This window comes from Dermacentor andersoni, chromosome 5, assembly GCF_023375885.2.
Source record: "Dermacentor andersoni chromosome 5, qqDerAnde1_hic_scaffold, whole genome shotgun sequence".
Taxonomy (NCBI): domain Eukaryota; kingdom Metazoa; phylum Arthropoda; class Arachnida; order Ixodida; family Ixodidae; genus Dermacentor; species Dermacentor andersoni.
The window spans coordinates 195083048-195101718 of NC_092818.1; the positions used below are offsets into that span (position 1 = coordinate 195083048).

Sequence of the window (18671 nt, forward strand, 5' to 3'; positions counted from 1 at the left end):
CGTTTGGTGACTTCGTGGACTAGTGTACGCGTTTCCATCAATAAACTCGCAATTACTCTTCTTGGGCCGACTTTGACTGCACTTATTCGACCATGTCACATGTATTCATCAGCAGAAAAATCACAACGGCATATGCAGACATCGCACCATGTGGATTTTTTTTTTTTTTTTTTTGTATAAGTCTGCACTAACAACGGGTGTTTAGTATTGAAGTACAGAAGCAACATACGGCAAGGGTAGGATAAAAAGAAAAAAAAAAAACGATCGCGACATCGCATTACTCAACGAAATTTATCTGCTAGTTAACATGAGCTCCACTTCATGTAAATGGGGCTCATGGCGTTTGTCTGCGGGACGCACCTGGCACGTATGTGGACCATGTTGCCCCAAACACCGGTAACATCGTGTTAATACCCGCTCCCACAGAGGTCAGCGTCTTCCCTACAGCTGTCACCGCAGAAGAAGCAGTCTGGCGCCCGAACAAAGGAGAAATCGCAGCCGCGAACTTCAGCCATCCTTGCTGCAAAGCCTCTGAACTTAAACTTACAGCGCAAACACCTAAGACGAACCACAAAAGGAAGACACGACACACACTGGCGCTGCAAAGCGTTTACGTCTTTATGCATGTCTTTACGTCTGCTAATGCTCCCGCGCGTACTGTTGGAAGCGCCCGCTAGGTGGCCATCAGTGGCGCCTCCATAGGCGGTGCACGAAGCAGCGCCCGGTTCGTCTGCTTATAGAGGTTAGCTTACAGTGTACTAGTACACTGTAGGTTAGATCATAGAGTTTCCTACAAAAATTTTTGTAGGAAGCTCTATGGGTTAGATAACCTTGCTTGTGTACCGATTTTTGCCACTCGGACAAATATGAGAAACTCTATGCACTCGGATATAAATAACTTGGAGAAAACCGTTGTTGGGACATGTATTTGGACACTTTAACAGAAATACTAATATTATCAACTTAAAAACTTGAATACGAAAGAAGTATTATGTCTTTTTTATGGCTTCAAATCTAATCGCTTGACCTAAAATCATAAGCTTTGCAACGCCCTCTCTGTTTTCTACTAATGCCAGGTTATTGACACTATTTGCCAGGCCTGCCTCGCTAGGTGACAGCGGGGTGATGTCCGCCTCTGGTGGGAATGAGACAGCTTTGCTCGGAAGTTTCGCCAGGAAGCAGGTGAAGTACGGCAGCACCTGCAAGTATGTCTCGCGCAGCGGAAAGACAATTAAGCACGTCGTACAGCCGGGCGACACGCTACAGGGCATTGCGCTGCGCTACGGAGTCACGGTGAGCAGACAGTGCGTCGGTCAGTCTCGCTTTAGTGCAGGCGGTCGACGACCTAAGGTCTCTCTTCAGAAACGAAACTGCTGCTTTTGCGTCATATTTTAAGGTTTTAGATTCCACATAACCTTGTAGGTGGTTGGTCAGTGCCGGGAAACATGAGCGGGGAGCTGTGTATGAATGAAGCTCGCGGCCAACACACAGTACGTGCGTGCCGTTGTTCAGTGTTGCAATTAAAGCTTGGACATGCGCTGGTCGACTGGAAAAAATGCGATAAATTGAAGCAGGAACTAGCATTACGCCTCTGCGAGGAGCACAGGATCGAGGCCGAGCTATATGTAGGTCGCGGAGGAGATGTTGCGTCTAAGGTGGGTTTGCCCAGTGGGACTGGCATAGTTATCGCGGAAACAGCGCGTAGGAGCAAAACTAAAAATGTGTCTGCTCTCTCGTTCCAGCTGCGCGGATAGTCGAAGGTGTGGCTTACTAGAATGTGGCAAAGCTCGTATGTGGGTGCAATACAAATACTGTGTACTATTTGGGCACTATGCACGGTTCGAGAAGTTGCGAGTTTCGTTTGTCACGCGACCAAAGCGTGAGCTGCGTGCCGCCAATCCTCTTAATTTTTACTTTTAATATAATAAAAAAAAAGCGGGAGCAGAGAGCAGACCTGCGCAGGGAGCGCATAACCTGCGCTTGTATCTTTGACACTGCTCTTAAGGTCCTTTGCCCTGTTAATGTGCACCACGAATTTCCGTTGCCATATCTCCCGTTATACATCTTGAAGTGGAAATGTGACAAAAGGCGGCAAGTTACTTTCATTGGGTGGCTATTTTTACTCGAAAGCATAAGATGTGCCACAATAACTTATATCGCACCTGTTTTCTTCCCCTCTCATCTGCTAGGAGAAAATAAGCAGTAAGTATGCTGATCGGTTAGTAACACGACCGCTCTCTTCTGGACAGGCACTCAAATCATGCTCTTTGTAACATAAAGCCTCTAATACCGATTTCGAAGGTTGTAGCTGCATAGCACGTTATGACTGTGTAGCTAAAGTGTAGCTAAAGTCAGTACTGCGCTCATCATTGTTGCTATTGAAAAATCGGCGGATCTCTTTTCTGCTCGACATGATCACATATTTGCAGTTTTGCCGAGATGGTAGCGCAAGTGGGGATGTATGCTGGTGATTTTGTAACTGTGCCAAGCTGCAGCATTGATAGGTTGTATGTGGTGTCATAAACGGCCTTCGCAAGATCGCTGTTCACAGATGTCCTAGTGTAGCTCAGATAAGGACTGCAGATGAAGAGGTCGCGTTTCATCCTTCTTGTCATATCGTGTGGACTCGGGTGCACTTGTGTAGATATGTTGTTGGTTTCAGTGTTATGTCATCACTAACATGTGCCTGTTAGACGTGGAACCATTGAAGCCTTGCAAGCCTGGATTTCTTCCCATTTGCTTGAAAGCTAGTGGAAGTGTTGTTTTTGGTGTCAGCAAATTAGAAGTTGAATGTTCATTAGTGTCTTGAGTGTGCATAGCTGAATTAGGCCTTGTTCATGATGCTTGTAGGTGGCTTCGGTTACTTGAGAATTGACACTTCATGCTTCAGTTTTCATATGGGTATCAGTGGTTTTCAAACTGGACGATGAGCATGTGAAAAAATAAAGTATGTAAACTGTTTTCCTTAACTTTGCGTACACTAGTTGCTTTGATGCGCTTTAATTGCTTTGTGACCTTAACAAAACAAAACCACAAAAGAGGACCATTTTCTGCTTGCACAGAGGCAGCATAACAGCATCTCATTTGTTCAGGCATGTGAGTGATCTAGTATTTTCTTTTTTTTTTTTTCAACGTAAGGGTTGCTATGCATTAGCAGAGTTCTTCCTACATTTTCCCACTTTATCTTCCTTTTTTTTGCTGCTTTTGTTATGCTGGTTGTAAAACTTAAGCTGCACTTCAGCTGCTCACTGCCTACAAAGAATTTTAATTTCAGTAGTTGAACACGGTTGAAATAATGCCATGTTCATGTGAAATTATTATGGTTACAGGTATACAGAACAGTATTTGTTGACTCTATGCTAAACAGCTTGCCTTGTTTCATTGCCAGTCAATATTATGCCTCTGTTCCTTACAGCTTGGTTTTCTTACTGCGACATTATCTTCTTGCTCATTCACTCTAGTAACAGTGCGAATTTGTTCTCATTGTCGTTGCATATTATGCTTTAGTACTTCCTGCTTTTGTGCCTTATCTGAAGACCTAAATGCTAGCTGGTGCAAGTTTATGTAAGTGATGATTTGCCTCAGAATGTTAGCAGTGATACCATAGTCAAAGTTAGTGATTGTGAGAATGGATTACTTTTACAGACGGAAGAGCTGAAGCGTGCGAACCGCCTCTGGACAAGTGACAGCTTATTTTTGCGGACATGGCTGGCAGTGCCTGTGGTAGAGGCGGTGCCGGCAGTGGGTGGTGCCTCAGCCTCAGGAGGCAGAGACACCAATGGTGAGGACAGGGCAGGCCCTGAGGACACACCTCTGCAGTCCGACGAGAGCATTGCAGATTTCCTGGGCCGCATTGACAATTCTATTGCCAAGTCGCGCAGCCAGTTGCGCCAACTGTCTCATACGAGGTGAGGCAGCTACCCCCTGCGGTAGCCCAGTGCCTATGCCGTGGTGCTGCTTGAGCTCGAGGTGACGGGTTTAATCCCAGCCGTGGTGGCCACATATCAGTGGGGGCAAAAGGCAGAAGCACCCACGTACTGTGAATTGGGTACATTTAAAGAACCTTAGGTGGTGAGAATTTATCCGGATGGTTGTCTGTTTCACACAAAAATCTACAAGAACAAAGGGGGTTAACCGAGGGGCCCGATTTTTATTATGTCATGAGAAGCCAACTTCTTCTTGTTAATTACATAATGATGGTCTCGAATCTGGCAACATTGATGCCTTCACACGAAAAGATCGTGTACTCTTGATGCCTGTGGCAGAAAGGCTGTTCCACATCCGCTGCTAAGGTTTGTGAGTAGTGGCGCTGCCTAACACTCCCAAGGTTAGTTCTAGTAGTAAACATGAATACCCAAGAAAGTTGATGGGAAAACAGTGTTGCGGTAGCTCAATTTGTCAGAGCATTGCACGCGTAATGCGAAGACATGGGATTGTTCCCCACTTGCGGCAGGTTGTTTTTCATCCACTTTCATTGCCATTAATTTATCATTTTTTTCATTCACTTAGTAATCACAAGTAATTTCCCCTGTGTTATCCTTGGCGTCTTTGTTCGTTGGCTTCTCATGATAGGACACAAAAATTCAGTTACACTAGCCCAGGAACGTGTTCTTAAATACATTTCTAGAACATAATAGGGCGCTTCCTTTTGTGTTTTATCGGATAAGCTATACAGTGGTTTGGGCGAGTTGATAATGCATGATTTGATGTGGGTAATGCACCGAAAACAAGTACGGAATGAGAGACATGTCCCTTTGTCTTGTGCACATTTGAGATGTGCATCGGCCTGTCTTTTTCAAACCACACTCAGTGGCAGTCTAACATATTTCCTCATGGTAGAGGCATACCACAAGGAGCCATTGTTTTGCCGGTTCTATTTGACATGATGATGTGAGGCGTGGCTGTGGAACTTCTGCTTCGAAGTAGTCTATGCTGATATCATCACGCTTTAGGTAGATCCAAAAGACACCAGCTTCAATACTGATGAAGTCCATGACACCATACAGCTCAGCTCGACACCATTGATACCCGTTTACTACCTATTGGCTTTCACCCGTCCTATGAGTTAGCATTTCTCCTCGTGGGCAACCATGAAACAGAACAGGCCAGGATCTTCCCCCCAACCTCGCTGGCTGGCCTATCGAGTGTTCAACCAGGCAGTGGATACAGATCCTGGGTGTCTCACTGAATGAGACTGGCAGATGTAAGGAATGGCTGTGCCAACTTGGGGCCACCCGGTACAAAGAGTTCCACCTGATCCGGCCCGGCGCCTCAGTAGCTACTTTGGCATGCAGAAACCCACTAAATTTAGATGCTCTTCCTGGAGCACTGAGCTGTACAAGTATGTGGACTTACCATCACTCAAGGCAGTCATTGAGCCATACAACGAGTCATGATATGCTTAGGCAGCATAGAGAAGCTGGCCAAAGGCTTCTCGCCTTGCTCCTCTGTACCAGTGCACTTCAGCCACAAAAGTCCTCCAGACACTGACCATCTAACACTGCCAATTGCAAGACTCCTTGAGCAGTGGAGTGATGTCATGCTCAGAGTACCGAAACTCCTGATGCGCAAGTATCACAAGCAAGGCCACGTGGAATGCAGAACAATGGCCTCACGTATGGACCACATTTACTAATGTGGCCTGAGGTCCATCTTTTAAGATCTGCTAAGCTGGCGGTGGGGGCACCACACTCACTGCTTGCCACAAGATTCGTAAAGATGATCAGGAGGAAGACCTGCATAGACCGGAAAGGAAGGCAAACTGATTGTTTTCACTGACAGCCGGGACAAGCTTTTGCCACGAATACCTGTGATAGTGACCCCTCTCCTCTAGAAATATACTAGGCACTTTTTTTTTAAAGACAATGCAGATTTTTTATAAAAAGGCTATAAGTGCAGCACACATAGCGTTCTTGCAGACAAGTTCCTAGGCGAGGCGGACATACTGTGCTGCTAATAATGTGAGCTTCAGAAGACCAATCAACAAAATTTAACTCATTATTAGTGCTTCAGGGGCAGTTGTTTAAATCGCAAATTTGAAGCAGTCACACTTTAGTGCACCCTCTTTTTTTTTTTAATCTTGAATATTGCATCTCATTCAAGATTTTGTCAGAGAATTTCAATAGCAAATCCAGGCAATATGGAAATTGAGCACTGCAGAATGCAGAAAAGGTGGCCCCACTATCATATCACACCGAAAGGCCCCATCAGGACAAGCGCAAGAAAGTTAGAAACTGAATGTCTTGGCCAGTCACAGCAGCTACTGATACGGCACGCTTTGCCTGGCAAGCATGTTTGTTTGTTTGAATGCTTTATTTAGACAATAGTACGTCATCTAGGATGTAGGGGCTAAAGGCAGATGCAACTGCCTGACAAAGGCCCTCCTACCCATGTGCCGCTGTGTGTCGAGTCAAGGTTAGCCATGGCATGCTATCCTTCAAACGTCGCCCCACACTTCATTATGGGGCATTCCCACTTGCCCCGCGCAGGGACGCACTCAGCATCAGTATTGCCTGGATTTGCCCTTTAATTTAGAAGAACATCTTAAATTATGTGCAGTTTTTTTATTTCTAAAAAAAAAAGTGGGTGTGCCATAAATTGTGATGCCCTACAAGTTTTTCGTTTAGACAACTGCCTTCAAGTTAATAATAAAAAAAGTTAACAAATTTTTGGTAATTAATTTTTTCAGTGTAACTTAAGCAGCTTCAAGGCATTTCAGACCCGCCATAGCGCTTATGTGCAAAAACGACATGTGTCTCATGGTCATTACCATTTTATAAAAATCTGTATTGTCTAAAAAAAAAAAACTGTTATATCAGGCTTCGCTGACAGCAGGGACACGCTGTAGCATGCTGTTGCCACAGACACCTGTGGTAGTGACAGCCCCCTGTAGATATTATATACGTGACAATAACTTCAGAACGAACCCATTTCTCAGAGCACAGCTAATGAACAATGCCACGGTTTTGTAGATTGACTGTAGAGGCATAATTTCACAGAGTATCGCAGGATTTGTGAGATGCCATAATGAAGAGCTCCATACTAACTTTGACTGTGGTCAATCATTTCTGTGGAAACTCGCTATGTGGAGGAAGATTCATGAAAGGAAAAATTGTAATGCACACGACAGTAGCATGAAGCTACAATAAAACCCATACAGGTTTCTCAGATGGAAAGCTTCGCAAGTGAAGAAAAATTTGTCTCTACAAGTGGTCATAAAATTGTGTTACTATCGAGTGGATGACAATTTCCTCTTTGAAAGGTTTGGCTATGTGGGGTTTTTTAGCTTGTACTAAAAGCATGCCATATGAGTGTTTTCATGCTCAACAGTATTTTGTGCTTAGTAGCAGGTTGTGATCGTTGCTGAACTATTGTGGCACATCCATGCAGTTACCATGCTGGATGATTTTCTCCCTTGGCCAGCAGGGAGTTGGTGCTGCACTGTTATCAGCCAAACTCTGTTACCATGCTTCTGCCGACATAATCACTGAGGAAGAATGCAGTTGTATCTGTACTGCCAGAATTCGTTATTTGGCTACAGCTCTTGGCTCCATTTGAGGTAACGACACGTTTGTTAACAAGCACATTTTCAGAGGCAAAATAGAAAGATGGTGATATAGATATACCACTATGTAGTATATGTTTATCTGTGATGTTTAAGAAAGATTAATGCAAGAATGAACAAATCATGGCACTGGTACGCTCATTTCATGCAAAACTTGGCCTCCGCTCCTATATATATATATATATATATATAATGTTTGGTTTGCCGTGGGTAACAATACACAGGTGTGTTGGTGCCTACGTGGTGCTTCGACTCTGCACTGTGAGGTGAATTGAAAACTATGCAATCAGTCATGGCCTGAAGGAATGCACGCATGCATCTGTTTTCTGAACACTGTAATGAATTAGTTCTTGAGCTAACATTTTTGATGGCATGTGGAAACGTCAATCATCTCCAATTCCAACCTCCTGTGTGTTTCAGATGAAACCTTATTCAAAGGAAAGGCCATTTGCTGAGACCTTTGCATTCAGGCATCTCCTTGTCTGCCTCCATTTTTGGCAATGCTATTTAGTCAAGTTAGTGTAATTAAATGAAGCCATGCCAAAGACATGGCTTCGGTAGTGCCTTTTGTTGATATTATTAGTACCTTATTTGTGATTGGCAATATTACTATGGCATTAAGAGCATGGGCAGTAAAATGCGTTTTTCAGTCCAAATTTTTCAAGGAACATATGTTTAAAGGGGCACTGAAACACTTTTTGAAAACTGAGAAATACTCTAGAATGTGTGTGATGGCTTTCAATAAATATGTAGCTGAATGAATTCTTTAAAGGGACCTAATATGAATGCCACTATTATGACTTCAATGTTTATTTCCCCATTCCTCCACAACTCGTCGGTTCTTCTCATCTGGAACGGTGCCGATAGAGTGCCCTGCCTATGCTCCTTCCTTTCTTTTCTTTCTGCACTTATGGTGACTTTTCAAGATTGGTATCTGACAGGAGGTACCCAAGAGGGCAATGAAGGAGCACTGACAGGATGGGCATGATGCGTTAACAGCCCATGCATCCTTGTTCATAGAAGATCTGAAAAAGAGGGCATGCATGCATGAGCTTTTGCTCATGAGAATTCATAGCCACAAACTATTGCTCTGTGGCTGTCTCCTATGCATAGTCACACTGCCTGTAACATCATTTATGATGTAACATACAGCAGAAAATGAATGGGGCACCTCCAAAGCCTTGGGAGAGAACAAGCAATCTATTGTATGAGATCATAGGCTTTGTTTTGCATAAAGCAGAATAATATTTGGCTTGCTTGTTCAAGGCAGCATTATCTACAGATTACAAATATTTTCTTACTGTGTTCAAAAGTGTTTCAGTACCTATTTAAGCAAGCGTAGAACCTGCAGAATATGGAACTTAGATTCGAATTTTCAAAAGCAGATAAAAGAAGTATAAAACTGCCTTTAGTCTGTTTAATGATTCTGAAGATGCAATTAATGCATTGGAACTAAAGTTTTGACAGGCAGAGTCAGTGCCTGAGGAAATAATGATGGCTAAATGTCTAGACCAGCAGCTGCTAAAGATGCATAGAATTGCCTTTAGTGTCTGTTTAATGATTCTGAAGATGCAATTAATGCATTGAAACTAAAGTTTTGACGTGCAGAGTCAGTGCCTGAGGAAATAATGATGGCTAAATGTCTTGACCAGCAGCTGCTACAAAGCATTAGTATTTGTGACAGTTCAGTGAAGTCATCGTCTCGTATCTATGAGTGCCTAAAGGATGGTATGGCACTGGCTAATTTAAACTGTGTGCACCAGCACCATCTTTGCTGTACATGGTGAAATGTGGGGGCAGTGTTTTGTGTGCAAAGAGAAGTGAAATGCGGTGATTGCATTAATGAATTCACAAAAATAGTGGTTGTGTTTGAGAGAGCTCATTTGTCCCCTGCTATACTAACTGTATTCTTATAGTGGCTGGCAAAGAATTGCTATCGTCGTAGTACAACTGCCTAGAATTTTGTACAGATGCTTCATAGTCCCAAGCCAGCATCTCTTGCGCGGCTGTCGGCCCGTTTTTCTCAGAATCCAATGTTTACACCCTGAAACCGGTATCTTCACAGCAGAGGCTTATGCATTACTGTTGGCCACTAAACACATTAAGAAAGCAAAGCTCCCAAAGGCCATTACATTCACAAGTTCTTAGACACTAAAGGCAAATATTAAGTCAAGCTAAAGTGGTAGATTAGTGCTCGAGAATCTCTAAGGCGTCAATGTTATCTCGAACAGAGCCTTAATAATCGAGAAATCGGGGTAAATGCAGGACATGATTAGAGGCACCCCCGGTACATCCAAGTACTTGCCTGATGACGAAGGCACTCCTCAGTTATATTCTGTCACTAGTACTCAACAGCTCGTTGCAAAAAATGACTTCGTATTATAAGATGAAATACAATTCTACTTGTATAGTTCTATTTCATGTTTAAAAAAAAGAACTAATTGAGATTACCCTTGACAATGGCGGGGGCGGTCCCAAGGTTCTCGCTCTACTTCGCACTGCCCACGCTTTTGCGTTTCAGTTGTTTCATTATCGCGTAGTGCTTCGCTGGTTTTGATGGCTCGCAAAATGTGCACAAACTGTAAGTAACAGAGAATTCAACTTCCATGTGACGTCATGGAATGCTCGAACAGTCTACACCACCTGACCAAAAAGCAGCTGCAGCGGTGAAGCCACCGCTCTGTCTTGGCTCGGTACTGCCATCTGTCGGGTGCCGTTTTACTCACTGACGGCAGCAAAGGGTGGCAATGGCGTATGCAATGTCGCCACTCCTCCGGTCGGGTGGCGGGATATTTGAATTTAGAAAAAAGTATTCAGACCATTCAGATGCAATTTTCTCGTAAACTGTCTTGGCAAGAAACAAGCGTTGCAAAGTTTCTGGAATGGTATTTAAACAGTCCATGTCGACTTAGTATTTGACTTTAGTGTCCCTTTAAGTGTTGTCGAAACCTTACAATCGCTACGAAAACAAAAAATTCTGTAATGAACTACCTGTATTCATTGCTCTGCAAAATGTATGCATCCAACCAATGGGTTGCAACATGTTGGGTGCCTGGGCACAGGTGTATAGAGGGTAACGAGCTTGCAAATAGAACGGCAACTTCAATAGCAACAAAACCTAGAAATCTGACCATACCCGTTTCTGCCACACACTTGAAGCCATTCTTATACAAAAAACTCTGGAGCTATTGGCAACACTTATGGGATGAGCAAACATTGAATAAGCTCCATCTAATTTAGCTAATTCTAGGGAACTGGCCATCATTAACAAAGTCACAATGATCTGAAGTTCTCTTTTGCCGCCTCAGAATAGGGCATACATATGCTACACGTTCATACCTCTTTAACTGGTGCTGAACCTCCCCTCTCTGGCAGATGTGGTGAAAGGCTGACCCTACTCCATGTCTTGCTGGAGTGCTGGGAAGCAGGAGAGCAAAGACTGCACTTTCCTTTGGCATACAAACGGCGTATACCTTTACATCCGACACTGTTTCTTGGCCCAGAACCTCTATTTGAAAGCAAGGCAGTGGTTAACTTTTAAATGATGTGCTGCATGTTATTAGCCCGAGAGATTTGTAGCTCTCCCTCTACCTAGAGGGTTTTGCTGCGAACTTAGTGTTTCGTAGAGCACGTGCCTCCAGATCCTTGTGCTCAAGGCTCTTAGTGAAGCAGTAGTGCTAGGGGAATCAAAAAATTTTTTTTCAGTTCATTTTAGAATACTTGTTATGGTCATCGCTCACATAACTTGTCCTTGACATATTTTTAATATGTACTTGTATATTTTTCGTACCTTACAGGGAATATTTTAGGCCTCTATACAACCTCAGTACATCTTAGTTGTCACTCACCGCATTATCGACCCTCCCGTACCATTTCTTGGTGCTCTTTGGCCATCACTGGCCCTTGCGCCAAAAAACCCTATACATCATCATCATCATCATTATCATCATCATCAGAATTGCTATCCACTTGATTGTAGCAGAATGCTACAGGAGGAAGGAGAACAAATTCTGGGATTTGAATGGAACTTATTTAGTCATTTGTAAACTTGCTATTTCAAGCTTTCTGCACATTGAATTGTGGATAAATTGGCATGGAACCATCGTGCTGGCACCCTGGCTAGCTTATTTCGCAGAGAAAATGCACGGGCCACATGGTGGCCTTGGTGTCGAATTTCTAGATTAGGACAAAATTTTCGTGGTTTGTGAATTTAGACTTTTGATTTCTGGTTGGCTCTCTTCATAGACTAATGGCAATTTTCGCTTGTCTGAAAGCTCTTAAAATCTGTTTGGTTATAATTCTGGTTGGCACATTTTGATCTACCCTAAAGGCTCCCGAGTTTTTGTTGTCTCCTCTTGTGAAATCGTGCAGTTTTGTCCAATTGAATTCAGGTAATAACAGGTTGCCTGTGCTGTGTTTGTAGGTTTGAAGATGGCAGTGTTGAGGAGCCCACAGCTGGCGTAGCAGCACGAGACTCGGCACCAGCACCAGTGGTGATGACCCGGCAGGTGAAGCACTCGCTCCAGAGGCACGAGCGGGACCATGAGGAGATCTTCCAGCTCTAGCAGTGCTCCCCCACTCAGCCAAGGACCCCAGCTCTGTGTGTGTGTGTGTGTGTGTGTGTGCTCTTGTGCGTGTGAACCCTCCGCCAAAATTGGCAGGTACTACCGCTCCTGTGCTTGTGAAAAGGGGCTGTCAAGTTATGACCTTTTTCTCATCGTTGACATGTTCTGGCAATGGCAGGTCCTTGCTTACTGAACATTGTAATAAAGCCCTGCCATTTCCTTTGCCGATTCTATTCTAGCTGGAATAGGCAAGCATGTTCCAATTTGTCTGCCTGTTTTGAAGGAACGTAATGACATTGCCTCATCAGAAGTGGCATGCGGTGATGCTGGATCATCGCTGTCATGAGGCGGGGGTTTGCTGAATGCCTGCATGAATTAAAAAAAATGCTCCAGATTGGAACATGACCGTCTTTCATGGTACAGCTTTTGCCAAAAGAAACTAAGCCACTGTGTGCACAACAACAGCCGGCACTAGGATGTCTAGTTCGACTTCTGTCGCATCCACACTACACAAAACTACCAAATAAAAGCTGCTAACTCAAGAGCTTGTAGTGTCACGACTTGCATAACCACAAAGTGATGCAGTCAGAACTCAGAAATTATCTTGCTTTCAGGGGTATCATTTCTTTTGACAGATGCTGTACGTTCTCTCGTGGATCATGAAAGGCCCATCTGTTTTCATGGCGCAAGATATTATACTATCAAATATTTTGCTGTACTTTGTTCAAAGTTATGTTATTCTAAACCGACTGTCGGTATAAGTGAAACTTAGAGTATTTAGCATGACCCATCAAGTGCCATTGTCCTCGACTGTCGGTGCATGGCTGTTTGTTTACAAGATGTGGATGACTTCATGAGAATTGCATATCATTAGGACTCTGAATTGCCAAATTGGTAGCATAATTTCGCAGATCATCAATCTCCTGTACTTGCGAAAAGATGTTTGAAATGCTTTGCACCTTTTCCTTGTGATGTTTTGTCGTTCTGTTTTTCATGAGGCTATGCAGCACGTCTTGGGAGTATGGGAATTTTCAATGTTGGACAGCTTTGCAAGCGTACTTGGCTGACCACCCCTTCAAACTGCATATTTCCTGGCATGCTGGCCAAGGATGTGGATATAAAAGTTGGTTTCAGAGGACAGGCAGGAAGAAAGAAGGAAATAGAAGTGTTGTGAAAAATTCAGATGCAACTGTATAGGTATAGAAAAGTGTTTACCTGATGGTGTGATTCTATGCCTTTCGCTCTAACCTTTGTGTTGACTTGACTGCTTCAGCTATTTGTCATTAGTTGCAGCAAGCTGCTGCCGAGCCGTGCAATAAGCTGCTAGGTTTTTATTGAATGTGCACTCTTATCCAGAGGTTGCTTGAATGGAAAGTGAGCTGTATGGATACATCATAGCACTGGATCACTTTCACTCTGCTACACAGTCAGTTCATTCGTTAATGCATTGAGAAAACGGCCAGTGAACGCTGGCATATTATCCTCAGTTTACAAAACTGTTTAAGTAGTTTGTTGCAAGAAAATTGGTGCGAGATGTTTTATAACCTTACAGCATGTTTTTGAAGAATTAAATTAACACTATGCCCTAGTAATAACACCATAGTGTGTTAAGACTATAATATGTGGATGTTACATCCAGTTGCATACTATTTCCAGGCCCTTGCATCTCTTGCATCCAGGTGTATATTTTTTTGCTTATAGTATGTGATGCGCTATTTTTAGTAAAAGAAATGCAGGCAGTGCAAGAAGTTGCTTTAGCTTCTGTGGCATATCCTGCTATGTATGTATGTGGGCAGAATTGACATCAATAGCTAGAAATTTTTATAAGTTGTGCTTGTGCTCTAAGGTTAACATTCTTGTTTTATTAGTGGTGCAACTACTTTGAGTGCACGGAATATTAATTTTGTCTACTACATGCATTATGACATATAGACTTTTGCTGCAAGACTACATTGTTTTAATGTTCGCATATAAGAAGTGCAACACTTTGGGAGAGCATTAAGCTGGTGCTCTTAATTTCTAATGACTATTCAATGTGTTTGTGTTGGAAGTGAGAAGGATTCATCATTACCAAATTACTGATGCTAAAGTGTTACTCTGTTATGCACTTCATCTGGTTTACAATATACATGACATATCTAGAAAGTTTGTCTTGAAGTGTATAAATGGTACTATACTGTTATCCTTGTGTAGAATAGCCTGCTATGAAGATAAAGCAGTGTTGAATTACATTGTCCATTTGACATGCTCTTTTCTTGAATGCTCCTTGAGATGCCGGGCAGCTGTCGTAAACCTTGGAGCCAAAAGCCCTTGGGTGGCCTTGAAATTTCTGACGTACATAAGGCAGAGCTGCAAGAATATACTTAATAAACCTGCAGCATTTTAAGCTGCTGAACATATGCTGACTATGAAATTTGTTCTTATGCTGTGACCATAACTAGTGTGCTAAATATAGTTTGCCTCTGGTTACTTTTCAAAGGCCAAAGATTGCGATAAGGGCTAATGTCCTGCTGTGCAAGGCCCACTAATCCATATTCGCAAGTGCACTTGACTCTTTGCACTGAGCACACTGTACGTTAAGAAAGCTTTGATAAAAGCTCCCTTGCTTAATACGCTTGTGATGGAGAACTGTTTTAAGGTATGTGGGGTATTAGTGCAGTCTTTGCAGACATTTATATGAGCTCACACGTCACATAATGAGGACCAGTTTAAAGTCTGACATTGCAAAAATTAAAATATTTTTGCATTCTTCCTTCTTGTTATCGAATCACTTTGCATAACCAACTTGAGGAAAACATTACTGAAAACTTCTTGCTCAACCATTTGTGAACATTATTCAATTGGTCTCTTGGCAAAAATTTCGGATTTGATATGTTTGGTCAGAGAAAAGCATTATTTCAATTTTGAATTAATCTTGATATTTTTTGCCTGTGTGGCTGTGAAGTGAGTGGTCTCGCGATATCCTCCTGTAAATTTGCTTCAAGTAAACTCTCTAAATTAATGGTTATGCAGCTGCATGCCATTATAGTTTCATGTTGCATTTGTGAGATGCAACATTTATTATATATTTAAGGTTACTGAGCAACAAGGTCATACTTTTTTTATTGTATTTGAGTATTCCCAAGCAATTGCTAGTTAGTTGCACTTGAGCCCTGAGCTCTGATGCTGAAAATATATGGGCTTTAGGTCGGAATGCAGCTAAATGGTTTAAACTCAGCTTTGGAAAGGCATTTATTCTGCAACTCGCTATGGATGAGCTGTTCTGTAACTGTTAAAGATAGGTTTTGTATTTTGACTTAAAGGGACACTAAAAGTAAATATTATGTCGAGCAAGATTGAAAGATATTGCTTCTGTTATAATGAATTCTTTATTCGTAATGACGATAAGAGCGTTTGCGAACAAGAAAATGATGAAAATAGAAAATTCGAGTTGCACCATCTATTGTCAACATGGTATCGCTTATGTGTGGCGTCAGCACCTCTGATTGACAGGGAGCTGCCACACACAGTGTCTCGGCAGTGGAGGCTCAAGTGACTGTAACTGGTAACGTGAACCTAAGCAGAGCCACGGAATGACTTGTGCAAGCTGAACACCTACACTTGCCAAGCAGTATGCTTCGTATATGAGCTAAATAGTCTACAAAAGACATAATGGCATAGAGGGCGGTCACACGGAGATGACATCAACTCCTCCGCTTTGGCGCGGGTGGTTCAAATTGGGAAGCACCAGCGGGATTTTCGACGGCAATTTCCTAGGCAAGAAAGGATGTATTGGCATGCAGAAAAATATGATAGATTTCTATACGAATACTCGGTTGATCAAGCGTGACTTAATACTTTCCTTTAGTGTTGCTTTCAATTAATTGCTCTCAACTAGCATCAACTGAAGATGCTGTGCGGGGACAGTGCTGGCAAGCAATAATTTGTCTTTATCCTATGGAACACGCATGCATTAGCTTATTATCTGCGATGTGTTGCTGCTGTTAGGTGTGTAGCTCATCAGTGCCAGTGAGGCCTCCTTGCTGTTCTTGCAGAAATGTGCAGCTGTGGATTGTGCTTGTAATGTTTATTTAAAGGAATGTGTGAAAGTTTGTTGACACTTTCCTAGGACTTCCTTATTTCCATTCTGATGAACATGTTGGGATGTTTGTAATTATTGTAACTAGTTAAGGATGCGAGAACTGTAAATAAAGGATAATACAGAAGCAATCATCCTTTGATGGCAAGTAAGCTTGTTGCTCTGCTGAAGGTTGACTACATATCTTAGAACAAGACTAATTATAGTCTACCTGTTATTTTCCTGAAAGTGGCAGTGCACTGAATGCATATATTGTGATGGTGGTGTTGTGTTGTGGATTGTCTTAGTGAGCTAGAAAACAGGCTGAGAAGTTTTTTTGCAAGGTAGCAAGTGGATCCGAACATTGTTGAAATCATATGTGTGAAGCTTTAGTTATAGTTTATCTGTTAAAAAGGCCCCAAAAGCTTTTCCATGATCAATGCAATTTTCTGCTTAAGCATGTTGTCATGTGTAGTAAACACTTTATGAAGGCTGTTGAATAGGTCAAAGTTATATATTGTTTGTTGAGTGAGTGATGCAAAATAAATATCTCAATGTGGCAGCTTAAGAGAGCCATTTCTCATGACTAAAAGTGAGACTGAAATAATTTTTCACTGGATGTGGCTTCAAATGTGCTTGTGCAGTTCTACAATTGCATGCACTTTCATAGCTTTGTTCTCTCCCTACTTGTTGAAGCAGGACCTTTCCCTTCAGAAAGTGTTGTTGAAAGCCCTCGCAGAAAATGACTTAAATTTTTTAAGCAAAGCTTGTATTGGCTCAAATGGCGGTATAGTGGTCATGCAGAAAAACCCAGTTGCTCCCAGAGCAGAGCAGCTGCGGGAGAGGGCAGTTTGACGAGTGGACAGCTGTGCCGGCACTGGAGCATGAGTCATCAGCAAGGATTCTGCAACCAATCAGAGCCATTTCGCTTACACCAGGAAAGGAAAGGACAGGAAGGGATTTCGTGCACACTGCGCTGGCTTAGTTTCCATTTAGTTAATTCTTGGAAAACAGATTGGATGGCCTCACATTGTGCATTCCCATGAGAAACTGGCAGCATATGACGAGCGGCGGTGAGAACTCGCCTGTGAAAGGGCTCGCTGTCGGCATACTAAACTAACTGTTAGAACTGCTCGAGCCCAGGCAATCCGACAGCAACGAGATGATCCCAAGCTGAGGGAGCAGGAGTCCGAAGCAATGCGGCACTGTTAACTGTGGGTTACTTAACCGTAATGGTCAGGTGCACGCAGGACAAGCTTTGCTTACCCCCGTTTCCGGTAGGAGAAGGGTTGGTCATTTTTTTTTTCTACCTTTTGCGCTTAGTGCAGTCCCATCCCAATGGAAAGACAGGCAAGGTGGCTGAAATTTGGAATGTGTAGGTTAAGAATGGGTGGCATGTACGCATTCCTACCTTCTGATGAGCAGTGAGTCGTCAACATGCAACAAGTGTAGAGGAACTATGTACCTGACCTCCATGTTTTTATAGAATGTCTATCTATGAAACAATGTAACACTTTAATATATTCTATTACAGACATTATACACCTTTCAACACAGTCTGGTCCCTCGGCCACAGTCTAATTTTCAATAGCAAAACTGTCGAGTATTTTTTTAATGATGTAGGTATGTTGGATATAGCGTGTTCAAATTCTTAAATCATTGCCTCGCAAGCTCCAATGCTGCAGTGCACATGGAGCACCAGCTTTCAGATCCTTGTGAATAAGGGCTACGGCCAGGCCCATAGTGCTTGGTAAAAGACTGCCCAGCTCAAATGCTTTATCTTCTCATTTCCTCATGATTTTAGTAATCAAACATCACTTATAGGCTTGTAATTTTAGCAGTAGTACATGTACAGTGCTCACAGAATGAAACTCGTCAGTGCTCACAGAATGAAACATCGACGTAATTTTGGCGCATACACTTACATCGGAGTGCTCGTCGCCTTTTGTGACCAAATTCCTTGCGACATGACATGGTGCTCTCGTGTACTTAGCACGTATGCAGGGTTCTTCTAAATGCTCCATGTCGGTTTTCATTCCGTGAGCACTGTACATCATATCTTGGGCTCCTATGCAGCTAGTAATTTTAGGTCTGTATACAGCCAATATTATTCATAGTAATCCATTTTTATTTATTGCACGTACCATGCGACATTTATGGCACTCTATAGTCATTCCAAGCCCTTGTACTATTAAAAATCAGATATAATTGCCCTGATTTATTAACTTTCCGAAGCTGTGAAGTTCTGTGGCTAGCTGTGTAAGAGCCGAAAGGTCTCTTATGAAATGATGCTGCACAGAAGAATGTTGTTAGTCAAAAGCTATAGAGAAGTATGTGAAGATAACCTAAGGCTTGAGAAGTTTAACAGAAGAATATACAATAGATTTTAGGTGATGATTTAAGCAGCCCCGAGTTTCCCTTCTTTAGTGCACAGGCACCACACGTGTCACCTGGCACATGGAGCCGATTTCTTAGTTTTGGGAAC

The 18671-nt window shown here is 42.7% G+C and overlaps 1 protein-coding gene across 2 annotated transcripts; it reads left to right on the forward strand.

The window, feature by feature from the left end:
* Positions 1–1085: 1085 nt before the first annotated feature.
* On the forward strand, positions 1086–16778 carry LOC126531811 (lysM and putative peptidoglycan-binding domain-containing protein 2-like). 2 transcript variants are annotated; one of them, XM_055071496.2, is made up of 3 exons: positions 1086–1182; positions 3646–3908; positions 11988–16778. In XM_055071496.2, exons 1-3 carry the CDS (start codon positions 1126–1128, stop codon positions 12127–12129), a joined length of 462 nt encoding a protein of 153 aa, XP_054927471.1. In that variant the 5' UTR covers positions 1086–1125; the 3' UTR covers positions 12130–16778. The 2 variants fall into 2 exon arrangements, with proteins under 2 accessions (XP_054927471.1, XP_050035500.1); XM_050179543.3 differs by having other exon boundaries at positions 1098–1293.
* Positions 16779–18671: the final 1893 nt, after the last annotated feature.

Bases quoted from the DNA above. Each gene is read 5' to 3' on its own strand.
- LOC126531811 (XM_050179543.3), top strand. From the start codon at position 1,126: ATGTCCGCCTCTGGTGGGAATGAGACAGCTTTGCTCGGAAGTTTCGCC. The intron at 1,294-3,645 runs GTGAGCAGACAG...TTACTTTTACAG, and splicing joins CGCTGCGCTACGGAGTCACG to ACGGAAGAGCTGAAGCGTGC. The intron at 3,909-11,987 runs GTGAGGCAGCTA...CTGTGTTTGTAG, and splicing joins CGCCAACTGTCTCATACGAG to GTTTGAAGATGGCAGTGTTG.